This window comes from Peromyscus maniculatus, chromosome 14 (genome assembly GCF_049852395.1).
Source record: "Peromyscus maniculatus bairdii isolate BWxNUB_F1_BW_parent chromosome 14, HU_Pman_BW_mat_3.1, whole genome shotgun sequence".
Taxonomy (NCBI): domain Eukaryota; kingdom Metazoa; phylum Chordata; class Mammalia; order Rodentia; family Cricetidae; genus Peromyscus; species Peromyscus maniculatus.
In genome coordinates this window covers 53,475,511-53,495,556 of record NC_134865.1, presented here as the reverse complement: position 1 = coordinate 53,495,556, position 20,046 = coordinate 53,475,511, and the positions used below count along the sequence as shown (strand labels likewise).

Genomic DNA, 20,046 nt, shown 5'->3' with positions numbered 1-20,046 from the left:
ACAGATGATAGGAGCAGGGTGCTCCCAGCAGCAAAGTCCCGGTGCTTACCACTCCGTACCTTTGGCAACTCTTTCTGTAGAGAGCAAGAACCTCCATGTGTCAGGAGTCAGCTCAGACTGTTTATTTACCTGCCAGGATTCTGCTTTCATCCAGGTTCCCAAACCCTCAGCTTTAGAAAAGGGTTTTGCAACGGTTTCATTGTTGCCCATTGAAGGAGTATTTTTAGACCATTTTCTCCAATCGCCCTCTAAAGAAAATGTTAGTGGACAAAAGAAACATTGCTGCACTGTGTACACCCATTTGTACTATGTAAGTAAAAAGAGTATGTTTTTTCTCAATCCCCAAGAAACCACTACTCCACACCCCCTGAGCAAAGGAGGAGGGAGGCTACCTCTGGCCATCCTGAGAATAGTTTAGAGATTTTTCTTTGTTTTCTTCCTCAGTGGAAGGAGAAAGGGTGAGAGCTATTGTTTCAGCCAGTTTGATGATTACACAGTCGCCCTCCTCCCAAGAACCCCCAGCGATCATTTAGATTGGAACACTATGTTCCCTGGGCATTAACTATTTATAGAGAAGCCTCACTCTCAGATAATCCATGAGACACCAATCCGACCACCAAAAATAACAGTGCCCCCCCATCTGGAGCTCTGGTACCTTCCCCAATCTCCCTGCACCTTGTCAGAGGAGGGAGAGAGAATAATTCAGATCTCTTGCTGGTGTCAACCCCTGGAGACCCACACCCTCCCTAGAGGCTGAGGCCAGCCTATCTGACAGCGCTGTAACACCTGACCCTGGTATCACTGTCAAGTGCTGGCACACCAAGCCCCAACTCTCACTGGGGCCAAAGCAATCCCGGACTATCTGACATCCATCCCAAGAAATGAGACAGAGCAGAACGAGAGGCTTAAGTACACTGCGCTGAATATCTTATTTGCCTCAAACTGGATCCCCTAATGGGCATCTTTTGATGTCAAACCGTGTGAGCTTGATCTGGAAGTCATTGAAGGAGAATAAACACCAAACAGAGCCACACAATGTCATTTTTTTTTAAACAGCACCGCTTCCCCCGACTCTATTAACACCTCTTTCCATTGAATTCAACAAGCCACTGAATGGAGTCCCCTGGCAGCTGCAATGCACATTTGGTCTGGTCATTCCTGCCAGATGCAGAGTTCAATGTGAATAGTTCAGCACAGTGTACTCAGCCCCCTCCTGGCAGGGTGGCTTCACTTTAGGAGCCTTGAGAGCTGACAAAGGAAAGGCAGGGTCAGAGGTCAACAGGGAGAGTCCAGATCCAAGAGCTTATGTAATATTTCACATTTGATGTAGACATTAAAATGTCTACACGAGAGCTACCTCTCTGTCTGGAGCAAGATAACTAAAAATAGTCTGCCTCCTTCTCCTGGCATCCAGATGAAAGCCTGGGTCCAGCCACCTGGTCTAGTCTTCAGCAGAGGAGGTCTGTGGAGAGCAAGAAGGAAGATCCGCACTTCTGCTGGTGGGGGACCTCAGACCTAGGTACGGAAGCCCACAGAGCATGAAGCAGAGGCAGGGGGGTGAGTCTTCCTGCTGGGTCGGGTCACTGAGGGTGAAGAGGTACAGCTGCTCTGTGCAGGGCGGCCCTAGATGGAAAGCTTTATGAAGTGAGAAAAGTCAAGGTACCCTGCTGCCAGGAGCCACCTGTGAAGTCCAGCACACCCCAAAGCCATGAAGCCACGCCAAATCCAACAGAACTCTCTAACCATCAACTCCGGGCACCTGGCTTCTGACCTACCAAATAAGCACATTTTTTTTTTTTTTTTTAATAAACATAGGTCCAAGGCTTGGGTCCAAGGTCCACAGCCATCCTGCTTCCTGGCAAGCCTTGGAGAAGCACCAGGCCCCACACTGGGCCCTGGATTTCTACATGTGCCCTTGGCTTCCAGATCCCTAGAGGGACCTCACACTGGCCCTTGTTTGCATCCATACGTTGCCTAACTTAAACCCCTCACTCTGTCTGGGCAGCAATATCATCTGTTAAACATGAAAGATGACTGCCTACTAAGCTTCAGGACACTGGCACTCTGTGGGGTGTGAATAACCATAAAATACTGTTAAAGGAGTTATTCAACTCCATGGGTATTAACCATCTTATTTGAATTACTTACTTGTAAGACTGGATTTATGAAATTAAGATCCTATCAAAGTTTTTAAAGCCTGTCAAATAGACCTTACAATTCAATAAGATGACAACTTCATTTTAAAACTTGGCAGAATATTTTAATAAGCATTTCTCTCTCTCTCTCTCTCTCTCTCTCTCTCTCTCTCTCTCTCTCTCTCTCTCTCACACACACACACACACACACACACACACACACACACACACACACGCCAAAGACATAGAGATGCATAATAAACACACTAATCATGTTCAGTGTCATTCATCATTAGGAGGTACAAATATACACAATGAAGGTGCTTGCCTGTAATCCCAGCAAGCAGAGGCAGGAGAATTACTACACATTCAAGGCCAGCCTGTGCTACACAGTGAGTTTCAGACCAGTCAGGGCTACACAACAAGCTCCTATATCAAACAAACAAACCAAATGACCCCACAAGATACCACTAAGTACCCACAAGAATGGCTAAAATAGAAGGCAGATAATAACAAGTGTTGGCAAGGATGTGGAGAAAACGGAGCCCTTTTTGTTCACTGTTGGGGGGAATACACAACTGGACAGCCACTTTGAAGAATCATTTGGCAATTTCTTTAAAAAACGAAACACAAATTAAATTTTCAACTCCCAAATCCCACTCCCAGGAATCTATGAATGAGCAATGTTCTAGGAAAGACATGTACACAAAAGTAGCAGGCATTACTCAAATACAGCAAATATAAAAAAGCTTCTGATTTGGATTTTTATATGTATATTTATTTATGTATTTATTTATTTATGGGAAGAGGAAGGCACATGTATGCCATGATGCTGAGTAGAAGACACAGGACAGCTTATAGGAGTCTCTTCTTCCCTTCCACCATGTGAGTTCCAGGGATTGAACTTGGGTTGTAGATTTGGTGGCAAGCCCCTTTACCTGCTGAGCCATCTCACCAACCCCAAAGCCTCAAAGTTTTCAACAATCCAAATGTCTATCAACTGGCAAGCATGTACATTATGATATGCCTGTTTGAAGGAATACATTCAGCAATAGAGGGGAATAAATACCTAAAACATGAAAATACACCCCCGATGACCTTCAAGACGTAATAAAAGGAAGACGGGGTGTAACTACTGCCAATGGTAGGACACATTTAGACGGCCCAGATTTACAAAAGTGAAGCATCATGACAGGAAGCAGCTCCGCAGAGGAGCTGAGGCTGGGAAAAGGTGAAACCAGAAACAAGCTAAAAGTTCTGCAGGGAAGCGATGGAAACTGTCTCTGGTCATCGCTGAGTGACTCGGGGGATTCGCTAAATTCACTGGACTTTTACATTTAGAATGAATGGGGTGTTGTTTGTTTTTGTTTGTTTTTCTGATAAGTTACATTTCAATAAAAGCTCTTCAAGCCAAAATGAGGGACTGTCAGAGTCACTAGCAGAAAAAATCCCCTGGTGGCAGCAGCTGGGTTATTGAATCAGTGGTTAAGTTGGAGAGGGGGAGAACTCGTCCATATATTTTAAAGATAAATCTACCCGAATCTAAGTTTGCTTGGGTGTGTGATGATCTCATTTGCCCGGGGCTTATTCTGGGTGATTTGGTTTTTTGGATCTCAAATAGTAAGTACTTTATTTCTACTTGATGTCAAAATACACTTCCAGACCAAAGGGGGAGAGGGAGAGAGGGAGAGGGAGAGGGGGAGAGAGAAACAGTGTTTCAAACAGAGGAAGGTTTCAAACATGATTTTTCTTATAGGGAGGGAGAAAAAATACAAATTTGAAAATAAAAATAAGCAAATGAGGCAAGTGAGGGGATTTCACAAGGGCGGCCCGCAATCGCAATCCCGTTATCACATTTTGAAATGCTCAGTTTCTGGCAGGTGGCTCCCCTCCTCCATCTGTACCATCAGCCAGGGAGGAAGCCATCAGGCAGATGAAAGGAGAGAGTTTGAGTGCAAGTCAGGCCTCAGAGGCAGTGAGCAGCTTTGGAAACTGCCCAGCCCCAGAGCCGCTGCATTTGGCCTTCCAAGGTTGCCCAGCCCCCACTGATGCCTTGTCCTTGCAGGTGCGGGCCCTGCATGGGCTCTGGGAGCCTATAAAGACAGTGGGTGTGTGTGACAGCACAATTCCTTCCCTGCGAGAAGGCCTGGCCCACGCACAGACAGCTGGAAGTCACTTCGACCCCCGATGACACCGTTCAAAGCCTCCTCTGTTTGGCTTTTTGATTTCTGATTGACATTCGCTGGCGAGGGGGGGACAAATGCTGGGCTGAAGACAATGTTGATCCGCTCCGACTATTCTCAAGGAAAGACTTTTCAGAATAACAAACAAAACAAAATAAAAACCCCAAAACATTGGTGTGCTTCAGGGACTGAATAGAGCCCAAGAGATCCAGGGAAGCAGGGCTGGCCCTTTGAAGGGGCTGCAAGTCCATTGAGGAGTTAATTGTCTGGGTGTACAATGAGTTTATTCTGACCACATACAAAGAGCTTTCTCTTCCAGGTCCTTCAAAAGCAAGTGTGTCAAAGGGGCCAGAGGAGGAATCTGTATTAATGGCATCTCTTGGGGTTTCCCAAGGTGGAGTATTGAGCAATGAGAAAAAACAAAAAACAAAAAATCAGCAACTTCCACCCCCACAACCTGAGATTTGGAAGGTTCCTCAACAAGCCCAAGTTCCCTCGGATCCTTGAACTCATCTCAAACCACGTCAACTATTGTGACCCTCCTTTATATTCTTTGATGACACCACTGTCTTTCTCTTGTGGGAATAAACTAAACCCTGGTATAACCAGAAATTCTTGCTTTTGAGGGACCATATTTATGTGATTCGAGATCCAGTATGGGAGTAAAGGTGACTTCTTCGGGCATCCTGTTTACAAAAGTCTTTTAAGCAGCTGGCCTTGGTCACACCGGGAAGATGGAGTACTGGATAACCTCTGCATCTCCTGAGATGCATGGCCCCTGGTTAAAGAGGCTCTTAAGCTGGCTGAAAGTTGTCCCTGTGCTGACCTGGGAAAGCAGAGCGTGTCTGGCACTTCCAGCTCACTCAAAGCCAGAGGTCTATGTTTTACAGCTGTTTCTATCCACCCAAACACTTCCCCTTCAACCTAAGAACACGTTTAATGCTGCTTTTGCAAGCATTGTCCCCATATCCCTTTGAATAAGAACAAAAAGCCAAGGCTAGCTGGAAAGGCAGAGGAGAGACAGACAAAAAGGGAGAAAAGGAAGTTGAAGAGAAAAGAAGAGGAGGAGGAGAAGGAGGAGGAGGAGGGAGAGGGAGAAGAAGTAGAGCAGGGGGCACCTCTAACACGTGAATCAGGTTGAAGACGGGATTCACATCGATCTCTGAACTGACTTTTTTAAAAAAAAAAAAAAAACTTCTTTTTATAAAAGATGTGCTCAAGTTTATGCAAATACAATGTCATGTTCCGCTTTCTAGGAGGGCTGGGGATGGAGCTCTCTCGGATGGCAGAGTGCTTCCCCTGCATGACAAAGCCCTGAGTTTGGTCCTGAGCACTGCATAAACCAAGTCTGTTTGTGTACACCTGTATCCTAGCACTTGGGAGGGAGAGGCAGGAGGATTGTAAGTTCAAAGCTAGCCTCAGGAGATCTAGAACCAACCCCCCCCCCCATGGATACTGAAGGATGACTGTAATTATATAGGTACAAAATTATAATACAAAATCAAGAAGCTGATATTGGCATCATCCATCCTTATCCAGAGCTCCCCAGTTGCACATGCACTTGTATGGGTGTGTGCAGCTCTGAATCATTTCACCCATGTATAGATCCATGTCACATCAGAGTCATACAGGACTATCCCATCACCTCGAAGGCTACCATGGGGCTTCCTCTTTTTGGTCATGCTTTCTCTCCTCCACACCTGGCAACTCATTTGTTCTCCTTCTCTATAGTCTCATCATTTCTAGAACATTGTATAAACAGAATTGTGTAATATCTAATCTTTTGCAATCGGCTTCGTGTGTTTATGTATTCATGCATGCACGAGCACACTCTGCACAATACCCTTGAGAGCTTTTCAAGTTGATGTTACATATACTGCTGAGTATCATCTGTGGTACAGATTTGACACAGCTCATCTCACCTGCCGAAGGACATCTGGGTTGTCTCTATTTTGACACTCTAGATAAAGCTGCTATACAGTATATACGGGTGATTTTGTGGATCCTTAAAATAAAGATCTTAAGGATCTCTAGTTCCTTAAAATAATTGTTCAGAAATATAATTGATATATTAGGGTTAAGTGTATGCTTGGATTTTTTTTTTCTTTTACAGAAACTTCCAGCCAGGGAGGGTGGCTCATGCCTCTAATCCCAACTCTTAGAAGGCTAAAACCATAGAATCATGAGTTAAAGATCCAGCCTGAACTACACAACTAGACTCTATCAAATGAATGAAAGAAAGAAAGGAGAGAAAGAGCAGTGGAGATGGGGAGGGGGAGAGGAAGAGTGAGTTTCCAAAGCATTCCATCGTGTCTGTTCCATTTAAAAGCTGTTCTATTTAAATCCTCACCAGCAGTGTATGAGGGATGTGGCTTTTCTGTCACCTCCCCAACACTTAGTATGAGGACCATTTTTAACCTTCTAACCGTGGCAGCTCACCATGGGCTTCCTTTACATTTCCTGTAGTGTTGAACATCTTCCACCAGCTCTTAGCCCTCTGTAGGTCTGCTTTGGTGAAGTGTCTGCGCATATAACCTGCCCGTTTGTTAACCGAAAGTTTTTCTACTGTTGCATTTATAGAGCTGTTTGTATGTTCTAGACACAAGGCCTGTGTCAGGCATAAGCTTTGCAAATATTTCCTCACATCTTGAGTGGTAAAATTTTTCACAAGGACTCTTTTAAAAGTTGTAACAGCTTTACATTCCACAGTACAGACTATGATCCATTACGAATTCATTTTTATTTCATAAAGCATAACATTTAGGTTGAGGTTTTAAGAATGCTCCAATTTTTCTGTTTGTTTAATTTTAGTATCTTTAATTAGGCATACACACGTGTGTCTGTGTTAGGCAGGTGTCTGCAGAGGCCAGAGGGCAGGGTCTGATTGGCTGGAGTTGGAGTTACCAATGTTATGAGGTGCCTGCTATGGGTACTGGGAACTGAACTCAGGTCCTCTGGAAGAGCAGCAAGCACTCTTAACTGCTGGACCATGTCTCCAACCCCTGTTTTTCTATTGTGTGTTTGGTCTGTGGATGCCAGGTGCTACAGTACCCTTGGCTTGGTGGCCTGTCCTTCCCGCACTGAATTGCCTTTGTCTCTCTATCAGACATCTATTCTGGTGTATGTATCTCTGGGTTCTCTATTCCCCATTGACTTGGGTGTATCTGCCCTTCCACCAACCACCCTTCTGTCTTCATTGTCACAGCTTTATGTCTTAAAACAGATTAAACTATTCCACCCACCTTTTCTTTCTTTCTTTTTTTTTTTTTTTAAAAAAAGTGTTTTAGCTACTCTGATCTATTTCCTTGGCATAGAAATTTGATGATAAGCAGTCCTGATTCTCATCTCCGTCTTCCTGCAGGTACAAAATCAGTTCAGTGAGACCTGGGACTGACAGTTCATCCACTTTCACTACAGGAGCTGTGTGGCCCTCAGAGCTGGCGCTAAGGAATAAGAACAGCCCTGAGACATATCCAAGCACAGAGCCTCATTCCTGGCTGTCTCGAAGGTGGTGTCCTCAACTTTGGACTTAACTCGGGAACAACAGCAAGCAAGCTTATTCCCACTGGCCTGAGTTCTCTCACCTGGACTTCAGAGGTGCTGGGAAGAGTCAGCCAGAGGGTGGGAGGAGTCAGCCAGAGGGTGGGAGGAGTCAGCCAGAGGGTGGGAGGAGTCAGCCAGAGGGTGGGAAGAGTCAGCCAGAGGGTGGGAGGAGTCAGCCAGAGGGTGCAAGAACTCCTCAATGGTCTATACTCATCCCAGGCTGCCCCTCTCAGGGTCTTTCCTCGGAGGCTTTGACAAAAACAGCTACCAGCCAGAGCTGTTCGGAGAGGCCACCCACCCACCTTCCCTTCCCTGGAGAAGTGACACATTCTAAGAACCTAGAAACTGTTGGTCCCTTGAAGGTCCATGTCCACCTGAAGCTTGCCTCTGTCACAAAAGGCTGAGGACCTAATGGTCCTGATGTGGTCCTCACAAAGTGAGGCTAGGATTCTTAACATTTTCACTAACAACTATAGCTTCAGTGACTATAACCAACCGGAGCCTTGCAAGCTCCGAATAAACATCTACCCAATAAAAGAAGCATGCATGAAATACCAACAGTTACTAATATCACCAGTGACTCAAACACTCATTTGGTTGTGAAGCCCTTCTGGATCCTTAAGTTCCATTTCCTTTCCAGTCCTTGGAGATGTGGTATGACAGGGATTCAGACTCAGTCTAGTACTCCTCACACATAAGCTCTCCTTCAGCCTTCTGGAGTAAGGGCTGAGATATGGGAGGGGACTGAGACTGGGGCCAAGCAGGAAAAACAGGCAACTGTAGAAAGGAGACAGACATTGTATGTGCATGAACACCCATGAACACCTATGCACACTTGTGCACGCCATTTGAAGCTGAGCTCTACACAGCTGGTATTTAACATCCCCAGCTCTGCTAAGGCGGCATGGAGCACAGAACACAGCAGTAACACACATACAGAGAGCCAAGAGCTGCTTCCCCTGCCCTGGAGATGGGGAGGTATGCTTCTGCTCAGCAGGACAGTGTAGCGTGGGTGTACACAGATCGCCCATTGCTTGTCTCCACTCAAAAGCGGTACAGGTTAAAAATCACATGCACAGGGATGATGCTTCATCTGTAGGGTATCCCTAGACAGCCAAATTGGTACACCTCAGCCTGGCTCAGGGCCCTGGAGCACAACTCCTTCAGGTATGCTCACTGCCCTTGCCAACTGTGAGGCCAAGGGTGGAGACTGCAGAGTCCCTTTTACCTGGGACTATCACCCCTGCCCTAAATCACCCATTAATACATTCTGATCCACCTCTTGAGGGGCACACATCCCAGGATGGCACTATTCTGAAGACCAGACTCCAGAGAGCCTCTAAAAATAGAGACATAGACAGAGACCTTGGGGAAACAAAGGTGATTCACTCCTTACTCAAGGCACATACTGTGGAGCAGATTAAAAAGAACTCTCCACCAATTAAAGGTGAGTTGGACTTTGGGAGCTCTACCCTATTCTGAGACTGGCTGGATAAACACAGAAGTCCCTAAAGGAAAATTTAAGCAGAGACTCTTCATGGTTTTGCTTTTCTCACTTTATCTTTAAACATCAAACTCCCAGCCAGGCCTCTTACAGGAAAATAGAAAAATTTCAGAAAGCTTTCTTGGTTTTCACTTACCATTTGTGACAGCATCAACCCTAAGGACTCTGTGATTCTGAGTCTTCGCGCGTGTGCGTGGGGGGCGGGCTGCGGAGGACACGACACAACACTCCTAAGAACCACTAAAAACCCTAAAAACCGTCTTGTACATGCTGTCTGGGGTCATCCCACCCACCGTTCTTTTCACTCCCCAATCCCCTCTGAGAGGTTGGGAATTGTCACCCTGGTACCTCCAGGCAGCCCCCATGTGTTATCCTGCAAGCTCACCTCGAGTTCTCCACATCTCAGCTCCAAAGGAGAACACTCAGGAAAGCCCACAGGCTTCAACACAGTCTGCTCTGGATCAGTCAATGGCCAGGAAACACAACCTGCTTCCCAGCCACTTCCCCTTGGACTACATCAATGAAAACCCAAAACCAGTCCCTCTCTCAGCTCCTGCAGCCTTCCACAGACTGTTCAAGCAGTAGAGCGGTCAGGGCTTAGAGGGACTGCCTGGGGTCCTCTTCTTTTCTTCGGATACGCCTCCACGGCATCAATAAAACGCCCGTGAAAGCACATGTGCACCAACCCCCTAGACACACACCCCACCCACCCCCATCTGTCTTCAAGGACCAGGAGCAGAGGAGGAGAGGAGGGGGCAGCAGGATGGAATTGCCCCAGATCAATGGATATTTGAAACTCAAACACATGGCCCAGGACCTACCCTGCATGTGTTAATTACCACACATGTGCCCATAAAGGAGTCCGTTAAACGCAAGGGGCACAAAGAACAGAGGGAAGAGAGGACATTCCAGGGGATTAAGTCTAGAGCCTGAAGTTGTGACCCTCCTCCCTTCCTTGAGCACGTGCATCTGGGGAAGATAACATGCCCCCCTCCCCCACTCCTTCCCTGGGGCCCCACACCTGTGAACCCGGACCCCCCAGCCTGGCCAAGCAGCAGTGACCTGCTGCTGCCTGCCCTCCCTCCCTCCCTCCCTCATGCTATCTCTCTGGTCTTCCACCCCCAGCTCCCTGCACTTTGCCTCTCTCCTTCCAAGGCCTAATTCCTGGCTGGCGACCAGACTCGGAGCGGTCGGTCCGCACAATACATCTTTTCATTCCTTCCAGGCAGAGAGAACTGATCCTTCCCGGCCCATCCGTGGGGCATAGTCAAGAAGGCAAGAAGGGTTAGGGGAAGAGAGAAGCTGGGTTCCCATCCCTGCCTTGCACCCGCACCCCTCACACCCACAGACCTATAGTCACGCCTCCTTTCCAACCATACTCCTTGCACTCCCAGGGGCCAGGCCAACATCATTTGGCTGGCAAGCCCCAACTCTAGAGAGATGCCTTCTGGGAGAAGCCACATGTGGGCATGAGCTCAGACAAGGGGCCTTTGTGTGGCCCCACCTGCTGCCCTCCAGAGCACATTCCTCTCCTAAGTGAAGCTGAAAGAGGAACTCGGCAGGTCCGACACAGGATATTACCAATGCCCTCTCACACTCTGTCCCCCTTCAAACTCTGGCTTCCCAGGCAGGTGTGACTTCAAGTGGCCTTTCCTACAGGTGGCCCAAGCATGCCTTCTCTCTATGCCTATGGCAGACAAAGAAAAGAGGACCTGTTACCTAAACTGATCCTCCAAGTGGAGGGAAAATGAGACCCCTGGGCAGAGTTCAGATCTCCAGGGGAGAGTGAGACCAAACACACACCACCCACCACTCGCCCCTGTCCTTTGCCTCCAGGGAACCCTGCCAGAGGAATAAGCCGGCCACCACAGCAAGAAAGCAAAGAGCTGGGAGCTGACAGTAACTTCTCCCACTAGGGCAGTAATTCTCAACCCGTGGGGTGTGACCCCTTTGTGGGGGGGTGGTGGTCACATATCAGATACCCTGTATATCAGATATTTACATTACCGTTCATAACAAAATGACAGTTATGAAGCAGCAACGAAATAACTTTATGGTTGGGGGTCACCACGACAGGAGGACCTGTCGCGGCATTAGGAAGGTTGAGAGACACTACCTTAGGGGGAGGCTTCATTCTTTGTATTACCCTGCAGGAGTCAGGCTCCTGATCCCGCCTCCAGATGGGCTGGCTGACCTTGGTCTAAGAGGGGACAAATGGTGCTCACTGCTATCTACTGAAACCCCATCTGCAGTCCACCTGCCCTCTTCCAGCTGGCTCAAGAGGAGCCAGGGTGAGCATGATCTATCCAGCATTGTTACCCATTAGGCACAAGGCTACAGCAGCTAGGAGAATGCTTTGCTATCCAGAAAAGAATGCAAATCTCCCGGCCAGCCTTTCTGGACAGCATGCTTTATAAGCACCTCGCACCCCCCATTCCTTCTCATGGGAAGGATCAGTTTTGATGGGTGGTCAGTTATACATGACCGTCCAACAGTTTTTCCCTGCCAAGAGGTCCTCAGAAGCAAAGGTGAGGCTCCTGACGCTCCTCATCCCATCGTGAGCAGAATGAACGCAGATCCTATTCCCAAACCCTCCAGGCACATGCCACCGACAGCCCCGGTGACTTCAGACCTCTACAGAGGACACCCCTGCCTGCCCTCACCTCTACTCTCCTGTCATAGCATTCCTGGTTGCGTCCTCAACTCTGGGAAGGACCTGGAAAGGTATCTGCTCCCTTCTTCCCACCTGCCTTCTTCAGGGGAAGAGAAGCCACCCACCTGCGGGCCCACTCTTTTAGACAGTGGTGATACCACCTTCCACTGAGGACCACATCTCAGGAAAACAGCTTCTCTGATCCTCCACCCCCATCCTCAGTGCGGTGGCAGAACCCAGCGGCTGCCCCGGTCTCCATGTGGCTGTGTGGGTAGCCCACAGTGAACCTTACGCTGACTCACAGTACCCTCCCCACTGGGGACTCTTAGGAGCATGCAGTTTCCAGAGCCAAGGTGAGATGGGAAGCCTCGGGTTCAGCCTGAGGTAGAGGGAAGCTCGGCCACACCTGTGCGTGTGACAAAATGGCTAGCTAGCTGCTTTCCAGGTTGGTCACTGTGTGTGCTGTCCCAGGAGCCAGCAGTGGTGTGCCCTAGGTCTCAGCCTGTCTTCCAAGCCGGAAAGAGTAGGCAGCACACTGCAGGGACCAGCACTGCATGCCAGGGTCCACTAAACAGTCCTCAGACAAATACCAGCTATGTAAAAATAGGAGAAGCAGACTAGAAAAAACAATGTGGGTCTTTTGTTAAAAGGAGGGGACAAAATTGTCATTAGAAGTTTAAAATAGAAAGCGTTACCCTCTCTACCACAGTCTCTGTCTGACTGTCTGTCGTCTGCCTCTTGACTTGTAATAGTAGTGTTTAATCTGCTGTTTAGTGTTGTTCTAGGTTTAAACAAAAGAATCAAAACCTTCCGCTTGCTATGGAAGCCAAATGGTAAGTATCACACAAACCATGTGTGGTGGGTGACAAGGCCTGGCAGCAGACACTCATGGGACATGCCTCTCCTCCACCCCTGTGTGCACGCCACCGCCCTCTGGGTATCAAAACAACATGGCTGAGATTGTCAGGGCCATGGCACTGGCCACATACTATGACGTCAGCCTGGCCTTCAAGCAGGGACTCTAGACGCACTAGAACACACTCTCAAGGGAAATGGCAGGGGAGGACACTCAAATGAGTCTACAAACAGGTAGGGCCAAGGGTAGACGTGAGTACCCTACCTTGATCCTCCTCTTGGAGTAAACACTAGATGTGTTGGTAGTTGGCCAACTGAACTTCCCAGAGAGCAGAGACAGATCCACGGGGCTCACATAGGGTCCCTACCCAACTCTGTGCCCCACACTTTCGCTCTTTCCTCAGAAACAATGACAGCTGGGTCATCACCACTGTCTGGGCCATCCTCCCATCTAGTGCTTCAGGAAACTGGAAACATGAAGCATGCTTAGTTTTCACCCCAGGCTCCCTCTCTCTCAGCTAAGCACCCCTACTCACACTAGCTTTCAAAGCAAGCGTGCAGAGGAGGCATAAAACTCCACTCACCTCTTCTTTCTGAATTATCCTGGCTCAGGGGCTTGTCAGTGACTGGACCTTGGGCAAGAGAGACAGAAGCACAACATTCAGATCATACTGTGGTTGGTTTCCATCAAACACTCGGCAGAGCCTGATGTTATAAGTACATGGTCATGTATATATGTATTGTATACACAGCGGGGATATTATATACAAAGTTGGTGTGCACATGCATGTCGAGTGGAGTTTGTTTAACATCAATGTCACTGATAACCCAGACTGTTTTGAGATGAACTATGATTTCCAGGTTCCCTGGAACCAATCTTGACGAGGTTTTTATAAAACTCCACATCCATGTAACTCAAACATTCTAATATTTGTCCCCCGCTCATACACCCCTGCGCCCCCTCTTCTCACCAGCTCCATGCTCTGACCCATATCCAGTCACCAGGGCCAACTGAAAAGAAACCCCTTCTTATTGAAAACGCAATGATTGACATCCCTTGCTGGTCAGGGCAGGAAATCGGTGATTTTCCGTCTGCGTTAAGTAGAAAATTGTTGGCCCAATTGTACTGAATGGGCCAAACAGTCTGAGGCATGGAAACAATTTTCTAGACACAGCCTGTTCTTCAAGGAGGGGGCAACCTGCATGCTGGACAAACATTTGCCCATCTCTTCTGGGATGCCACATGAACCCATCATCTAGACCTGGCTCTGTGGCACCTGCCTTCTCCTTAAAGCCCAATGCCACATGTGCAGGGAAAAACCTACTCCATAGAAAGACCTCTGTGGAGATCCTGCCCACAAGAGAAAACTTTCCTAATCCACATTATACTCCTTCTCTATACATTAGTTCTCTCAGGATTCTGTTATCTTATCCTGCAGGGGACTTGTGTCTAATGCATTTGTTTGCTTTAAATGAAGTGTTCCAGGTCATTTGCAAGGAGGGCCAAGTCCTGCCCCTCCTCACCCTAACCCAATTAAGGTTTCTAGTTTCTGTGTAAACCACAAATAAAGTAAACTTCCCTTTTGGCCCGTAAGTTTTGATCCCTAACATACATTCTTACATACATTCTTATGACCCATGCCACTTACTTTCCTTTTGAGAGAGAGAGAGAGAGAGAGAGAGAGAGAGAGAGAGAGAGAGAGAGAGAGAGAGAGAACAAATTTAAAAACCAGGGAAAAGTTAGCAAAGACTGAAGACCTTTGAAAGCAGGTTTTAGCATAACATTTTATTTTTCTGCTTGCACTGAAAATTGGGAATAAGTAAAAATGCAACCCCTATACACAGTGGATGGGTTGAGACTGGCTGTTTTGAGGGAGACCTTAAGGGAGTTACTAATGAGGGGAAAACATGGGGCTTGTGTGAACCCATACCCCACAATCCCACAAAACTGACCTAATGGCAAACTCCGTAAGCCTACAAAGTTGGGAGTAGAAAAGCAAACTTTGCTCTGGATAAAAACCCAATGGATCATTATCAAACTTGTCTAATTATCAGAAAAGCTTCATAAAAACAAAGGATTTCAGGTCCATTCCAGATCTAGTACCTACTAGTCAGAATATTTAAGGAGAAGCGTTGACACTTGGAGTCTCTTTAATCTCCCAGGCACTACAGAGGACCAGCCAGACATACGGTTCACTGTTAAAAGAACCTTCCGTTGTTGTTTGTTACAATACTCAAGGATGGCAAAGATGTGCAAGAGAAGCTAATACTCTCCTTGCCAGTGTCCGGGACAGACATCACTAATCAATCATTGAAGCCTTTGGTGTTGAACTCTCATGCACCTTTAAAATCAATACCAATAATGCACTTTAAGGCCCACTCAAAATCCTAGATGTATGCCATCTCACCTCTAAGGGACTGTGTGTAACCAATGCTTAGGAATAGAGCACAGACCAGAAACATAAACTCATACGCATATGCAGTCACTGATGGACACTCTTCACCAAGCTGACTACGGAGCAAGTGTAGAGTGGAACCCTTCTGACCTGGAAAAGGGTTCGTTTGCCACACCACCCTTTAAAGGTTTGCCTGTAAGATTCAGAGCCCAGCCAGCAAGTCTCTCTCCAACACTTTTCATTCCTCCCACCCTTTCCTACGGTACCTGAACATACAGGAGTTTTATTCTGCACAGAAGAGCCACTGATGGGCTTCCCATCTGGGGTGACACACCAGCAGTACCCCGTGTAAGTATGGCACTGCACCTGTTCAGAGAAGTGGACAAGGAGGAGAATCGTAAGTCTCGGGTCACATTCAATCATCCCTCGTCCCTTCTCTAGGCATCTGGACATCAGAAAATCTCCTTCCACCTCCCACTCCCACATCTGTCCCAGGACGCCTCTCACAGGTAGAGCAGTCAGGTGAACCCAGCATCGACGTCACACTTGCTTTATGACCCCTGTGTACCACTACAGCGATTACCTGCTTCTCTCTTAGGATTCCAAACACTGAACATCTGAGAGCCTATGGGGAAAGGCCCACTGTGGTTACCCTGTGATGTATTACCCCAATACCTGTACTTTTCCCCCAGAGCTGGCACATGCTCCCATTCAACTGCAAAACAGCCTGAGCTGTGAACTAATTCAGCAAGTATCTGTGGAAATGTCACCGCTAGGGATTGACAGGACCCTTCTTGAACAAGTAGAGACAAATGCTAAGCTTTTCTCATAAGCAACATAGTGACATAAGCCACATAAGCCTGCCTGGTGAGAACGCAGCTCTCCTGAGACAAGGCCAGAGCCCCCTTGGGCCTGCAGGATCTTCTTCTAGAAGCCCAGCTGGACCACAGGGTGGTCTTCAAGCCTGCAGGATCAGAGCTGGCTGTCTGGGAATGGTTAATTAAAGTGAGGCTTTCTTTTAATCTTCCAGAGTAGCTTTTTTTCTCCTCCAGTAGCTGTTGCCTTGCCCACCTTCTCCCATCCTACCCACTGCCCTCTTCCCATCTGTTTTCCCTGCAGAATTACTAAACACCTATCAAGACAGACTGCCTTGTGTAAAACTCTTCAATGGTTTGCTTTTGGACTCAAGATAAAGATTAAACTAATTTCCATGATACTTAAAGGTCCCCAACAATCTGTCCCTGCCCATCCTCCTGGTGTCGTTTTTACACCCAAGGCTCCACAAACATCCTCCACTTTGGCCATAGGGGGCCCTTTGATGTTCCCAAGCACAGCCTCATTTCTCTTGGTTCTGAGCCTTTGTTGGCCCCAACCATTCGGTTTATCCACCAACCATCCCAGGCCACCTATTCCCAACCTTCTCTTAATCCTTCTGCTCCCCTTCATGATACACCTTCTCCTCAAAGCCAGTCTCAGTTTCTCCAAACCCTTCTCCAAATTCAGAACCCTTCCCACGGCAGGCTAGAGAGCTTGAGCTGTTGTTGATCGGGCAGGTCCATCTGACCACTCTAGATTATAACTTCAAGGATGGCGAAGTAATTATTTCAGAGTCCCCAGAATCTAGTATGATGCTGACATCTATTGCAGGTGACTGATGGGTTGAATGAAAGCATGGATTCTCATATTTCCTCCATTCTTGGTCTCCCATCGACTCTAAAATGCAACATTAATTTAAAAAGCCATACCGCATTAAGTGTATATCTCAATGACAAGATGTGTGCCAATGGCAAAGATATTAGAGTGTGAAAAAAAATGTGCCTCTTGGGATCAAGGACATATTGGAATTGAGGCCAGGCAGTAACTGCATACAAATTGAGCAGAGAGATGTAGAAAGAGACAGTGAAAAGAGCAATCTGACAGCCTGGGTGGGAGCCAGAAGTTATCACGAAGGCAAAAAAGGCTATGGAAAGTATTGTACTCTTGTGTGGGTATCAAACACTGTCATTCCCCCCCAAGGCAAGTTGTTTCACCCTGAGTCTGTCCATAGATATCAGGGTAGAATAAAACAGTCTCTTATTCCTACCAGTAACATGGTTGCTGTCAAAGGGAGCACTGGCTCATATCTCTGCAGGGACACCAGTGCCCAGAGCCCGAGCCACACTCTGCTCCTTCTTCACCTTCTAACACAGTGACACCCAAGATGCTCACCCACCATCAACATCCCAGGCTTGGCAGCACTGCTTCCCAATGCGGTTAATGTTGGGATAGAAAGAAATCAAGACAGGCCAGGGATTGAATCCTAGTCTAGCCAGTTACAGATAAGGCGCATTACTAGTTCTTTGAGCCTCCTCTATCTACTGTGGATAATAACTGTCTAAGCTGGAGGGCCCTGGTGAGGTAGTCTAACACCTGGCATGTGGTGAGGGCTGGTATGGAGTGGTCATAGCAGTGATTTTGTTCTCGGTTATACCAACACCACCTGCCAAGTGTCTCCCCACAGGCCAGACCTCCTCTAGTAACCTCCATAGGTGTGGGCGGAAAGCGCCTCTGGAAACTTGGCTTCACCTGCAGATCACATAAGCCCTGCAGGGGATGCTTCCTAGAGCTCATTCCTATCCAGAGGCAGCATTTAAATGGGCCTAATGGGATCTGGCTGGCTGCTTTCTCCACTTTGGCCAATAGTCACCTCTGGGGAACTGTCCCAAGGGCTGAGTTGCCATGCTGACTCACTCCTAAACCCTGGAAGCCCACTGCTGAGGCTCTCACAGGACGACTGTGCACCAGGCGACATCCAAGGCTGTGTGGCATGCTGCAGCAGGGACATCAAGGTCCAGCACGCGCCAGAGAACCAAGCTGTTTGAGATCCCCTTTCCCAGGGTATACACAGAGTTCTGCCTAAGGTGACCAGGGCAGAACGGAACACATGAATAAAGGCAAAGCCCAGAGCTTTGCTTCAGGGGACACAATCTGACCTTGGGGCCCAAGGGTCCACGGGCCACATTCTCACTCAGTATGTCCATTGTCTCCCTGTGTGCACATGGGCACAGCCAGCCAGCCAGCCCCCTTGCCAGGCCCACAGAACCAAACACAACTCCTTTCTCCCCAGGGTCCTCAGCTTTTTCTTCCAACCACACTACAAGGAAAAGACTCAAAAAAAAAAAAAATCTTCATTCTGGGAGCTGCTTCCAAATTCCATAAAACTGAAACCAAATGAGGAATTGCTGCCCCGTTCCTTTGAGGCCTTGGGCATGCCTGACCCACCCAGCTGTGTTAAAAGGAAGAGGCAGGAGGGAGCAGAAGAAAGCACAGGGACTCCAGTGGGGTCTCAGATTGGGGGAGTTGCTGGGGTGGCTAAGCAAGAACTCTTTGCTAAAGGAACCCAACGATTCAAACTGAGAGATTATTATTATTATTATTATTATTATTATTATTATTATTATTATTAGCGGTGTTTTTTAATGATGTTTGCAGGAAAGAAGCTACGGGGAGGCAGCTTGCAGCTAGTCCATCTGTCTCGGCCTCAGATAACAGCTGCATTGATTTTAAAAGGGGGGATAACAGTAATAACGCCCGTCTTGGTTGTTGGGAGAGCTGATGAGGTAACACGAATAAAGCGCGGGTATCAGCAGGTAAGGACCCGTGGAACTTTGCTGTTTCAGGCTGCGTGGTTAAAGAGCTTCCCATGTAAGCAGCAAACGTGGAAACCAGAGTTCTGAGCCCCAACACTCATGTCCATAGCGGAGAGGGCGGCCCGCCCGTATTCCAAGCACTCTGAAAGCAGACCCAGGGAATTCCAGGGCAAACCGGCTGGCTACCTAGACTAGTTGTATCAGTGAACTCTGGGTTCAGGTGAGAGACTCTGATTCAGGGAATAAAATGGAGACGTGACCAAAGAAGACTCCCAACATCAACATCAAATCTACACACACACACACACACACACACACACACACACACACACACACGCAAACAGGCATACATGTTGCACACATAGACATGGAAAGACAAAAACACTTAGCTTAACATTATTAACATTATTAACAAAAGTTTATTTATTAACATTATTAACAAAAACACTTAAACATTATTCCTATGTTTAATGTATATATGCAAACCACCTGTTCATTTTAAAAGGCCAGAACCAAACTGATGAGAACCAAAGAGCGCACTCTGACCAGCCTGTGGAAAATGAAGGGTCTGAAATCAGCAAAGTTTGAGAAAGTTTGGGCGGCGAAGGAAGTTTATTTTATATAGAAATAGTTGTTGTGACGCATTCAGTCACTCTCTTGGCAAGTCCTTGATAGGAGAATTATTTATGCAAATTTTTCAATATTTAGTAACAGCCCAGGAAGTTAGAATCCTGGTCCAGAGAAACACAGCTCCTGGCAGAGAAGCAGTCAGATACAAGTTCCACGGAACCGATGAGTTAGCTAGACACAATCTGAGCAGAGTGTGCCTGGTTTAGCTCCCCTTGCAAATGTGTCGTTTAACTTAGTAACTAATACTCTTGAGAATCTCTAATGGACCAAGTCCTGGCCTTTAACGAATTATATGGCCAGGCCAAGAGGAGTTGACAAGGCAAGTGGCCATTTCTAATATCCTGTCATTTGTCAAAACTCAGGGCTGTCCCAGCCCCACAAGTAGATAAAAGTCAGGAAAAAGGCCCCCATCCCACTCTAGAGCATCCTGCAGAGGCTGAGGTGTCAACTGGAGGGTCCTCCTGTGGAGACAGTGCACACCATCCGAAAGAAGGATACTCTCTGCCTCTACTGCCACG

General features: G+C 47.4%; 1 protein-coding gene across 10 annotated transcripts in view; it reads right to left on the bottom strand.

The window, feature by feature from the left end:
• The window catches only part of Smoc1 (SPARC related modular calcium binding 1), a 160,873-nt gene that overhangs the window by 36,868 nt on the left and 103,959 nt on the right, over positions 1–20,046 (bottom strand). For 5 of the 10 annotated variants that reach the window (XM_042260855.2, XM_015991924.3, XM_076550965.1 and 2 more), the window contains exons 4-6: positions 15,536–15,635; positions 13,458–13,505; positions 9,502–9,570 (exon numbers count right to left, since the gene is read on the bottom strand). In XM_042260855.2, the coding sequence (XP_042116789.1) occupies positions 9,502–9,570; positions 13,458–13,505; positions 15,536–15,635 (217 nt within the window). The remainder of the gene's footprint in view (positions 1–9,501; positions 9,571–13,457; positions 13,506–15,535; positions 15,636–20,046) is intronic. The other 5 variants (XM_006973088.4, XM_015991926.3, XM_076550970.1 and 2 more) reach the window with 1 other exon arrangement.